At 41.6% G+C, this 12,861-nt stretch overlaps 1 protein-coding gene across 4 annotated transcripts in view; it reads right to left on the reverse strand.

Moving 5' to 3' along the window:
• Positions 1-5,436: 5,436 nt before the first annotated feature.
• Positions 5,437-12,861, reverse strand: part of GRM3 (glutamate metabotropic receptor 3) — a 235,624-nt gene continuing 228,199 nt past the window's right edge. For 2 of the 4 annotated variants that reach the window (XM_027102726.1, XM_027102727.1), the window contains exon 6: positions 5,446-6,001. In XM_027102726.1, coding sequence (XP_026958527.1) covers positions 5,928-6,001 — 74 coding nt within the window. In that variant the 3' untranslated portion in view covers positions 5,446-5,927. Of the gene's footprint in view, positions 6,002-12,861 lie in introns of all 4 variants that reach the window. The other 2 variants (XM_027102729.1, XM_027102728.1) reach the window with 2 other exon arrangements.

The following is a 12,861-nucleotide window of genomic DNA, read 5'->3' on the forward strand; positions in this document are numbered from 1 at the left end:
TTTTTGTGTAGATTTTTGTCATTATTTTCTTCCCCAGGAGAGAAAAGGTGGTTTAAATGGTTATGTTGAACAATTGCTTGGGTCTAGTCATTTACCATTTGGGGTCTCCAGGTTCCCAGGTGGTGGGTCATCGATTGACTCTAGTTCTTCAAGACAGACCTGGTCAACTGTCATCTGACATGTGTCAGTAGAGCTACTTCCTGTGACTCGTGGTCATTCCTAATGGGAGGCTAATACGCAGATCATTTCTCTCTTCCTAACGAAAGTAAATTTCCTGGGAGTCGTGGTGGGAAGATGATTTTACTGGCAAGTTTATTTTATTGATTTATTTATTTTTAGGTCTGCATGAGTGGTATTTAATCAGCTTTACTGAGGAATGATATACAAACAATAAACTCCATCCATTAAACATGTGCAATACGAGTTTTGAAAGTTTTATATACCTGTTACATCACTACCATAATCAACATACAGAACATTTTCACCACACCCAAAGATTTCTTATAGCCTTCCTTTCTCCTTTCACCTCCAGCCTCCAGGCAACCCCTGATTTGATTTTTAACCATTACAGCTTAGTTTGGACTTTTTATAAATGAAGTCAGGCAGGAATGTAGTCTTTTATGTCTGGCTTCTTCAGCATAATGATTCTGAGTTTCATCCATGTTGGTGTGGGTAGCAGTAGTTATTTTTTATTGCCGAGTAATAGTCCATTGAATGGTGGAATTACACTTTGTTTATCTGTTCATGGGTGTTTCCAGTTGCATTAGAGTTTTTATTATCACTTAAGAGTGCTGTCTACTTCAGTGCAGACAGGACCAGTTTACATTTCTTCAATACAGAAGAATCAGATGTTTTAGTAGGTGAAAAGTATAAATTGCCTCATCTGGCCCATTCCTTGATCTGATTCTGTCTCAAAGGTCCTCATCCTTGAACTCAGGTCTCAACACAGTCAAGGCACTTTCCATTACTTTTTTTTCATTGTATTGGCATGTTTAAAGTCAGTGTATTGCTGACATTTACCTTTTGACAGTGAAGATGTATAGAGTAGAACTTCTTCAGAGGACTTACATATCCTCACATCTATTTTCTACTGACCATGAACATTATCTCAGGTTTACATGCCCAAGTCCTAAATTAAGGTCACCCTAAAGAAAAGGACTCAAGGGGAGTAAACTGAAAAAAATCCCAACACCTCACTTATTCCTTGGATGCTAAAATGGAGTTCACCTTCACAGTAAGTGGCCAGAGATTACACACTTGCTGGATATTATTTTGGTTTAACATTTTCAGATGAGTTCATTTTAGGGTCATAAATGAAGGAAGTAAAAGATAGGGGCCAATAATTGAAAATTAATTGATACTACTATTGCAATTGATATTAATTGATGTTACTATTGCAATTGTCTAGATCAGAGGCCAGCAAACTTTTTCTGGAAGGAGTCAGATAGTAAATATTTTCAGCTCTGCAGGTCATGTGGTCTCTTGCAACTCTTCAATTCTGCCATTGTAGCACGAAAGCAGCCACAGGCAATATACAAATGGGTGTGGCTGCATTCAAATAAATGTACTTTATGTGCGTGGAAACCTGTCATGAAATGTTACATTTCTTTTGATTTTTTCCTCCAACTATTTAAAAATGTAGAAGCATTCTTAGCTCACAGGTTTTATAAAAACAGACGCTAGGCTAGGATTTGACCTGCGAGCCGTGGTTTGTTGACCACTGGTTTTAGTCACTACAACCCACAAACAAAACTATTTGGAAGAATCTGTTTGCACACATTTTTTTGCCCTTTAGGAGTTTACACCTTCAAAGTTTCTCAAGTCTCTAGAGAGGATCAAGAAAAAAATAACCCACCCCCCTCCCTTGATGATTTAATCACTCACCAGGTGACCAAGCTAGGTTCTCTCCTGAGTTCCTTTTATAGTTCTGGGACTTGATTGTGGATATTGATTAGGAAATGATAAACCTAAAACAAGTGAATTGGTTCAAAGTCAACCAGCACAATTGATTTAAAAGCCTTTCTCATTGTGGTTTCTATGACATTTGTTGCTAAGGTAACTGGATTTGGAGATAATATTCAATCTTACGTACAGATTTATTTCAAGTAACTATGTGGAAGTAGTGTATATTGATGCATATAGTGTCAGCCTAGATTCCTGAGCTCTGGCGCTGGAGAGGGTCCCCTGCCAGCCCTGGAGGGTCCATGGCATGTGTTCAGGCTGCGCACACCTCAGTCCACACGCATTTACCAAATCCTATTTTAAGACTGACTGAGCTGCAGAAGACACGTAGGATTCCTTCAGTGATTGATGGTTCAAGAAACAGACCTCCAGTCGCCTTGAACGAAATGTCCCAGTTTGGCTTTTCATTTGCTGGAATTTTCCTCATCTTATGAACAGTGACTCTTCGATGAAGAGCCCTGTCTAAAGTAGCTTGTGGATATTGGTAACTTTGGTTTGGAGGGGAGTAAATATTTCCTCTATCTCAGATGGCTGATTTCAGATTACCATTGCTTGGCTTAAATGAACGAGTCCAACCGGTGACAACTGTGCACATCTAAGCTTTCTGTCACAGAACAGGAGTGATAACTGCCTTATTCATGGGTTTGGGCCTTATTAGGGCTGTGAAGGTTAGAATCCATACGGATGGTCCATCTTCCTGGCGCCTCACTTTTCTTGGCTTCTCCATGTTTGTAGCCCTTTGCTGAAGAGCTCTGGCACCCAGAACTCTCTGAGTGGGTGCGTGGATAAAGAGGGGGCGAGCTGAGGGGCAGTGTGGGGTGCATGCTGTAAAGGGACACTGGCTGAATTAACTCCTTTCAGGCACCCTCCTAATCTGTCCTCTGTGTGGCCTGCAAACGAGCTTGCCTCACACTTTGCAAATGGGACCTTTTTATTTTACCATGAGAAGCCTGAGTGCACAAGAGAATCTTAATACTTGAACTAGAGAGGACACGGAGCATTCCAGACACGGTCAACTCTCAGGAATCCAACAATAATCAACCATAACATTAGGTTCTGGTATGTTTTTTATGAGTGGGATAGAGCATGCTGCTTGAGTTCCTTAAATTCAGGATGTTTTTGCAAAGATGGATCGGCTCAGTGAGTTTTATATTCTGAGAGAATGAAATGTCATTACCGGAGTTAAAAAAGAATCAATCCAGAACCTATTTGTTTGAAATGCCTCATGTGAAAAAGATTTTATAGCTGCTATTTTCCATACAGATGCTGAAAGTTCCTTAAAAAATTACTTCTAGGGATCACACGTTAGGGGATGCACTTTTGAATAGGAAACACGGTACGAGGCAGGGGAGAGAAAGGTGATGAGAGCTGTCGGTCAATGCACTTTCAGTGCAAAGGCAGTGAGTGAAATAGAGCGGCCATAGATCGAAACCCAGCTCTCAGAAACACCCACTCAGGATTCACCCACAGCCCAATTGTCTTGTTTACAAAGATCCACGATCCATTTGATTACTTTAGGCATTAGCTGTGTCTCTGAACAACCCAACTGATACTGCCTTCCTTAGCCTGTCACATCCCATCAGTGGATTGAGTTTATTTTCTCTCCCATCAGCCTTGCCGTTGCCTTGATATTGAGCAGATGCTCATTCTGAGTACACTTATCTAGCAGTCCTGCCAGTTTCTGTCACAACAGACTTTTTTTTTTGCAGTACGCGGGTCTCTCACTGTTGTGGCCTCTCCCGTTGTGGAGCACAGGCTCCGGACGCACAGGCTCAGCGGCCATGGCTCACGGGCCCAGCTGCTCCGCAGCATGTGGGATCTTCCCGGACCAGGGCACGAACCCATGTCCCCTGCATCGTCAGGCGGACTCCCAACCACTGCGCCACCAGGGAAGGCCAACAGACTTCTTTTTTGCCATCTAGTGCTGTTGAATCTGTGACTCAGTCTGCCCCACCCACTCCCCCCCAGTCCAGGTTCTTCTTTGAATATGAGAGTTTAGAGACTGTTTGCACTGTGGTCTTTGAGCATCTGGTGAGTTTTGAACACATTGATGAGGATGCTGATTCAAATGCATGCAGAAGGAAGAAGAGAATCTCTAACATAGGACTCCTCACTTTATTTCCTTCAAGGCCGGTCCTGTTGGCTTTTATGCACCTGCTCATTATTTCTGAATATTTTTAAAGTAGTACCAGTCTTGGTTAACCAGGCCCTGGTTCTTTAGCCTGTGGGTCCCTCATAGCCTCCTCTTCCTTCCTCAGTTGCAGTTCCCTCATTAGCATATTTTCCAGTCTTGTTGCTTCTTAAAGGCAAGAACTATGTGTTAATCATCTTTTTCTCTGTCGTGGGTTGAAGAGTGACCCCTTAAAAGATACGTACACATCCTAATGGTACTTCATTTCCAAAAAGGGCCTTTGTAGATGTCATTAAGGATCTTGACATGAGATCACCCTGCATTGTCCCGGTGGGCTCTAAATCCAATGACAAGTGTCCTCATAAGGGACACACAGAGGAGAAGGTGACATGAAGGTAGACGTAGAGATTAGACTGATTTGATGTCAGGAAGCTGCCAGCCACCAGAAACTAGAAGAGGGATGGAATGGATTCTCCCCTGCAGCTAAGAGGGTGCAACCCTGATGACACTGAGGGTCAGTTTCTGTTGTTCTAAGCCACCCAGTTCGTGTTAAGTTGTCAGATGAGTTACAGGAGACGGATACCTTCTCTGTCCATGGTATCTGGTGCAGGACCTAGCAGATAGGTACTCAGCGAAGTTTTCTACATGAATCAATGGTTCGTGACTCAAGGGTTTACTGGGAGAAAAAGGACAGTGCTGGTAAGAATGAGCCAGTTTTAGCTTATCCGTGCTTTCCCTGTTTGCTCCTTTATTTAGGTTAGTAAAATATTCACGTTTAGAGATGAGTCTGTATGCCTGAGCATTGTTCTTGGGACTTTGGAAAAGCATTGGAAAAGAAGATGTGCTACATTTTTGTTGCTACGTTCAGCTATGAACCATGAGAGTGATTTTCCAGTGGAATAACAAGAGGCTTCCCCAGGCTCCTTGCTAGTAGTTAAGGTTGTTTTGGGAAATGAGAGCCATCAAACCTGCCCTGGCAGGTCAGCCTCTGCAATCAGAGGAATGCAGGGATGGAGGAACCCTCTCTTTGCCTCAGAGCCATATTTGGGCAAAATCTGGGCTGCCGTACACATGTGGCTTAAAGAAACCAACAAGGGTATTATCATCTGGCCACTGTAATCCCCTGATATTTATGCTGTCATCAGTCAAATTCTGATCATGCGATCTGCAAAGAAGGCTACATCTGCTCACAGCTCCCTCGTAGGGTAACAACTTGTGTTCAGCGTATCTAGATGTGAAGAGAAGCATGGTTAGATCATTTCTTCCGACATTAAAGAAGTAGAAATGGTCTAAAGTCAACATACTCAAATTACCTGGAATGATTAAAAAAAAGTACAAGCCATTATCCACCATGCTGGAAAACCTTGAAGGTTTTATTCTCAATATCTTTGCATTAATACAGATGCTTTTTACTTTGTGCTGAGAAAAACAACCTGTTACACATCATGTAACTTTAATATACAACATAGAAACTCATCCTAAGTTAGTTACAACAAGGACCTACAAAAAACTTCATAGGAAAAAAAGTTACCTAATATCGCCACTGTATTTTCTAATAGACTGACCCTGTTAGACCCTGTCACCAATGCTCAGCTCTGTAAACAATGGTTATTTCCATGTTCTGGGGACTTGTTAATAATAGGGACACTAAAATCAGTCTAAAAAGTTCTAGCACGTCACTATATACTGTACAGTCCTTAAAAATAATTTATTGTACTGTTTCTAAAAAAAGGTACTAGGGGTGTTGTTTTGCTCTGTTTCCACATTCCGGAGCTGCACGTGAGCACTTTCATCTAACAGCCTAAAATCACGAGAACTGAACTGCAATTCACAATCACAGAGATGACGTGGTGGAGTCTAGGACTTCCCGCCCGTTGCACACCGTCGGCACATACGTGCTTGCAGAGGCTGGAAAACAGAGCAGGACAGAAAATTCTGGATTAATCAAGGGGGCCACAGAGCTACTGGCATGGATAATCCTAGACACTAGTTAAAAGTAAAAAACTCACTTTAACTTGGCCTTGGAAAATGCTAGGTGATCTAGTGCTGTAGTAGGTCAACTTTCTAAACGCGCTCTGCTCAAAATTAGTTTGTATCCTGGAACTTACCTCCATTACTGTCATACCTCTTGGAGAGAGTTGATAAGCATAATCACTGTTGAAAGAAGCCACTTGTGGGTTTAAAATTAGCTTTGGTAATCTTTAAACTGGTTAAAATACAGTGTGCAAAATTGAAAGCTCACTGCAGTTTCCTTAGACTGTTAAATTAATTACTATTTTCAATACCTTAATTAATTTTGTTCTCTCTGGGCAGGCATGTCTCTACATAGTGCCATAAGTCATCCGTGAACTCTACTGCCTGAGAGAATGGTTTGCTATACTTTCATTGTTCAGTGGATAACCTCAGTGAAAATTCTAGTGAGGGCTGTGGTGCTAAGAACTTCAATTTCATAATAGTTTGCAGACAGGAAGACATTCCAAAGTTATGATGCTCTTGTTAATGACAATAGTGACGACAGTGTCAGGGTGTGAGTATAATACGGATATGTATATTCATTCTTTTTAGGGCTTGTCGTGTTCCTAGATAAAATTCCTAGCTCCAAACTTGTTTTAAACAAAAGTTTTGTTTTTGTGAGAGATCTAGGGACAGTTAAGTGATACCTGTTTTGCCCTCAAAGCTCTTTCCTTTTACTGAATGAGAACAAAAGCAAGGAGCCCCATCCTGCATAGGATGAAACTGTATGGCCAAGAGAATCAGTTAGCGATGGCCTCACATTACCTTTTGGAGCTGATGACGTCCCATCGCTTGACCTGTCCATCTGGACACACTCGGCCTGGGAGGAGCTGACCCTCTTGGCTACCTGACCACAGCTCAGGTCAAGCTGCCCAGTCAGCTGTCCCATTCTTTAAGGGCATAGCTCTTGGTTAATAATCAGATAAACTAATTTCATGTCATGCTAAAGTGTTCATGTTCACTATTCCTAGTGGAAATATCCTTGCTCAATGAAATTGCATTTTTCATAGGAATTTCTTTAAACACGAAGGAAAAACTAAGTATGAAATTTGATACTATGTGGCAGTAAGTGGGGGAACATTCACCATCTTTGGGACACTGAAGTCTTTCGCAGACACCGCCCCAACTAGGGAAACTCCAGACTTTCAGTTTTGCACTGATTACTTGTCTAGGTTTGCGAGAAGAAGTCAAGTCTGCGTGGCTGCCTAAGGTTACAGTGGAGTCATGTGACATGGTAACGCTTTTGGAGATTTTTTCCTTTTATCATTTTTAGAATGAGGTTCAGTTTCTTTTACAGTATGAACCCGCTAAAAGCTGCAATATCTTGGGGGACAGGGATGGCATAATCCACATTTCCTGAAACTTCTACAATGAAGACATAGCGTGTGCCAGATAAATGCTGGATGGAAGGTGATAGTGATAATAATTCCAAATGCGAGGGCATTAATTTATTCTTTGCAAAGCTTCTTAGTATCCCTTATCTAATTCTCGCTTCATCAAAGCTAGGTAAGGCAAGAGAAAGAACAAGGTGAAACGGAGTCCAAACGAGAGTGCTTCTGGCCATTCAATATGTGCGTCCTCTGCAGCTTCCTTGTAACCACCTGTCTACTTGGCATCTCCATGTGGCTGTTTAATAGGCATTTCTAAATCAAGTGGCCAACACATGACTTTTGATTCCCTGACCTGTCCCCATTTAGTCTTCCTTTCCTCAGTGAATGGTCTCACCATCTGCCTGGTTATCCAAACCGAAAGTCTAACTTTTAAGCCTCTTTCCTTTCTTGTCTCTCCTTGTGTGTCAAACCCATGCTCAAGTCCAATCAACTCAGGCTCCATCTCCAACTACTTCTGTCTCTGCATCCAGCGCCCCGGTCCAGGCCAGCATTCCCTCTCTCTTGGCCACTGGAATAGCTGCACTACTGGGGTCTCCGTGTCCACCCTTGCTTCCCGGCAATGCTTCCTCTATACAGTAGCCAGAGTAGTTTTAAGTGGAAGTCACCTACCTACACACCTCCTGTGGCTTCTCTTTGTGCTCTCCTTACTGTGGTTTATAAATCCCAGCACGATTCAGACCATGCCTATCTTTCTGAATTCACCTAATTCTGTGCTCCCGCCCCTACGCTTTTTTTGCTTTTGTTCTCAAACACAGAATACCTATTTCTCAGTTTCTGGCCTTTTGTAATAGCTGTTGCCTCTGCCAGGCATGTTCTTCCCTCTCTTAATCACATATCTGGCTCCTTCCTGTCATCCATGTGTGAAATGTCACCCTCTGAAAAAGGCTGTCATCAGGCCACCTAGTCTGAGGTAACCAGCCAGTTTCTCTCTTGTCACGTTATCCCATTTTAAAGCTGAGTTTTTTCCTTGCCTTTTTTTTTTTTCCTTAGTGTCTTACATCTTATACTCTTGACTAGAAAGTATGCTGGGGCTCTGCTTGTCTTTTTCATTATTTTATCCCTATTGCTGGTCATGGAATAGACACTGTATAAATATTTTCTGAATGATTGTATGAATGGTTGCCTTTCAAAGAATGGGGGAACCAAGAAAGTTTAAAGAAAGAAATAATCTATTATCCTGAAGAAATGACCAGCAAATGTGAGGCCTTTCGGCAGCCTCATTTTGGAGCAGGTTGGCCTTTCTGCTTCTCAAGCCACATGGTGGCTTCGACCATCACCCACGTCTGCAAAGAACTGGCTGGGGCTGTGAGCATCCCATAGCAGGCATGCTGCCTTTGACATTTGGACTAAGCTCTTCATCTTTTCCAAGATCAAATTTTATTATTTCTGTGCAGGTTTTTCATTTTCAGAGGTTGAAGAGGAATGATGTGTCATGGGGGTACGTCTAGGAGAACCAGGGATTAGTGTGTTAATGCTCCTTGCTGTCGACCTTGAACTAGTCTAATCCCCTCTCTACCTGCACTTTTAAAGATGGTGTCAGAAACCTACTGCGATGTTCCCCACACTATTCTGGAATTTAGTGTAATTCTCTTCTTAAGTGTGCACTTGTGATTTGCTTGCTGACTGCATTCTAAGTTCTTAAAAATTGGGTATATTTTGACCATATAGGTAAGAAGTACACGGGCTGCCCAGATAGCCACAAGCTTATTAGTGTCACATAATCTTCTCCTAAACGCCCTGTGGACATCATTATGGAAGGTTACAGAATAACCTGGAATAACCTACCTGCTTTGTAGGGACATTAAAGGGAACACCCTATGTTAGAATGTCTAAACTCTTGAGGGGAAGACAATGCAAATTCAAGGTCTTCTTGCAAAGAATAACAACGGCAAAAAGCCCCACAAGACTCTGCAGTTATTTTTTCCCCTAAACACTTTTTAGTGTATTGAAGGGGATCGTAACTTGTATTTTTCTGCTTCTCTTTTTCTGTTTCATCTGTAGCTTTTGCCAGTGCATTTTTTATTATGTAAAAAAATATTCTCGTTTTGGTACATACTGCTGAATATAGCAGAGGAAATTACTGTTTTATGAGTTTACCATCTCCATTACTTTGCCTTTCATCAATATTTTACATATGCTCCTGGATTAGCCCATCTGTTATTCCCCAAGGTAGTAAAATACGTGGAAGAGGAAAGTGCCGTCATTTTCGTGTGTGTCTTTGTGATGAGCTTTTCTATGATTTTCATGAAATTCTCATGAGATTTTTAATGGCGTAAGTTTAACCTATTTTCTTAAGTGAGGTTAGGCAGATTTCTATAATCATCCTTTCTGTCAGAAATAAGAGGTGTGCAGGCTTATTTTTGGCTCTTCTGGGAGTGGGGGTGAGTAGCCGCTGTTGCTCTAGGCTTACGTGGTACTTCTTGCTACTTAAAGTGAAAAGTGAAGATAGCTGTAAAAGACCTAATCAGTTCCACAGCTGACCACAGAAGGACCATTCACACCCATCAAAAGGCACGTTTTGCTTCACAAACTTGGTGAAGCTTTAGAGATCAATGCAGCCAAGTGGCAGCTTTGTCTAGCGCCGTGAAATCCACTTTTGTACCAGTGAAGCAGAGACTGGCCAGACGTTGGAGAAAATGACCCGATTTTTTCTAACTGGGCCCTCGATCAGTGCTCAACATATTTATTTAATAGATTCTTAGGGATGCCAAGTCTTGTTAGTCAATTTAGTGACGGAGACTTGGTTCCTGAGAATCAGCGTGTTACTCTGTGTAATAGATCAGACTTGGAAAAAAATAAAACAAACATTTAAACAGAAAAGACATTCCAGTCTGTTTCCATCTGTTCCATTTCCTCGCTCCTGGTGACCCCAAATAATTTCTCCCAGCATGTCTGCTTGTTTAGATATTTTAATTCTGTGGTCATGGAATACAATTTCCATCCGTTATTTGTTGCCTTGTCCTCCTGCTTTGTCATTGAACCTGGTTTTTTACTCATCACCTTAATTTACCTGTGCTAGGGCCCCTTGGTCCCATTTCAAAAGAAGCATATGTGTTGATAATGTTGTCTGGGCAGATGCGACACTGCTAGCCACTTGTTTGGTAGCCTTGCTATGTCAGAGATTTCTCAGTGGGAGACTGAGAATCCATTAGTAATAAAAGTGGGCTAGATTCTCAGGGGGTGTTTCCCCCTTTATGACCAAAGTAATTGTCTTAAACTGTTACTAGTAGTCTTAAGAGGAAATCATATTCATTATGATGTTGGATAGAAATCTGTAAACATAAGATTTAGTTTCCAAGTGTGAAGTTAGAACTTATGAAAGCAAAGACTTCTTCATTCAGTGATTCATTTCTTAGGAGACAGGATTCATGGGAAGAGAAAATACGGCATGTACCTTTTTATAGACCGTGATGCAACTTAATTACCTCATGAACAGAAATGCCACTTGATCTTCAACTTAATACCTCAGTCCACCGTTGCCACATCATGCGGTCCTTTCCAGTCGTGTTCTTTTATTCTCTCTTCCCTCCCCCAAGAAGTACCAAAGGTGGATGCACAATAATTTCTAAATAAGAAGACTCAACATTTTTTTGTACTCTTCTACCTATTTTTCATTCTTCCCACATCCTCTTAGTTGCTTCACATCTCCTGTTTCCCCTCTTTTCTATCCAAATGTGTTTTCAGGCGAGGAGCAGAAACTCATTCACCCCAAGGCTCAAACAACTAATAGGAGCTATAAGTGCTACGACATCTAGGGGATCCAAACCAGAAGCCGAAAGGGTTAAACTCTAATCAAATAATGTCAGGCATTAATTACTCCTTCTTTCTAGTGGAGCTGATCCTGTCAGCCTCACCTTCCACTTATCCACAGCAACTGCACGCTGTATTAGCTTCCACTGCTACCAACCTGATGGAAGCCACCATCATCTGGGTTAGGCAGTAGCCTCCTAAATGAGGTCTCTGCCTACTCGCTGTCTTGTATTCTGCCCACACAGCCAAAACCATGCTTTTAAAGTCAGGTCCTGCCACAGCTCCGATGAAACCCTTCAAGTGTTTTCTCAGTCCTTGCAACAGAAAAGTAAAAGTCCTTACAGTGACTTGCAGAATCCTACAAGATCTGCTCCATCTTTGTCCTAATCTCCTGTCACTTTCACCTTTATTCATTTCCCTAGAGCCTCATTGGCCTCTTAGATGTTCTTCTAACTTTGGACCTTCGCATTTGCTGTTCCCTCTGCGTGGAATGTCTTTCCCCCAGATATCGGCCTGGCTCCCTTCTTTCGTTTCCATCATGTCTCTGCTCAGTGTCACCTTATCACTTCCTTCCACTCTATAAAAACAGGAACTCTCTGTATCCTCAGTCCACCTTATTTGCCTATGTCCCATATTATTTTCTTCACATCACTTGTCAGCACCTGAGTTATTAAGCACTGTCGGTTCGTCTCTCTGTGCCCCCTCTTGCCTGATTAGAATGCAAGCACCGTGAGTGTAGAGTTGGTCTGTTTTGTTCATTACCACATCTCCAGTGCCTAGAGCTGAGCCTGGGCACAAAAATTTCTTCAATGAAGGAGTGAATTATCCATCAAATTGGTCACATTTACTTGGTTAGTGGTTTCTCTCCCAAACGCTCTGAAATTATTCCAGGTAAGGCAGAAATGTTAAAATTTTTTTTCCATATGAGTAGGCATTTTCCTGCTATAGGCGCAGAGATATTTCCATTTATAGATGTCCTCCAGAGAATTTCACTAAAAATGAAGTCATAGAAATAGCATATAATAAATTGAGGTTAGACCCTTTGCTTTCTTTTAAGGTTTTGATCATCTGAGATCCATGTATGGGCAGTATTTGATTAAATACATATTTTCTTTTTTATTGACATATATACATAGTTCTCAGCACGGTACCCTGTTCCCAAAGGCGTTAATAAATTTGGGGTTATGTGGAAATGCAGATGACTATAGGTATCTCTCATACAATACCTGACCCGCTGGTTTAGGGACTCTCTTTGAGCTAGTGTGTTTACATTCTGTTCTAATGTACAATACAGAAGAGAAACTGTACAATGTAATGTAATTCAAGAAAGTGATGCTTTTAAAAAACTATGGAAATGAGAGAAATTATATCTGACATAAACATTAACTACATTCATTTGTCTTCATCAAATCACATTTTCTAAGAAACTTAGTGTGTAGCCTCTTTGGAATATCAATGCCACACCTTGTCTGTGTGCAGCCTGGGCGTGGGGATCACCGGGGGCTCAAAGAGACATGATTTATGCTGTTGAACTCCCTGGTATGGGCTTTTGAGAGGAACACAACAAGTCTGTACTCATGCTGGTAGAACAAGATGCTGTCACGTGTGGTGCTT

This window comes from Aethalodelphis obliquidens, unplaced genomic scaffold, assembly GCF_003676395.1.
Source record: "Aethalodelphis obliquidens isolate GAN/ISIS:26980383/991018 unplaced genomic scaffold, ASM367639v1 scaffold5, whole genome shotgun sequence".
Classification (NCBI taxonomy): domain Eukaryota; kingdom Metazoa; phylum Chordata; class Mammalia; order Artiodactyla; family Delphinidae; genus Aethalodelphis; species Aethalodelphis obliquidens.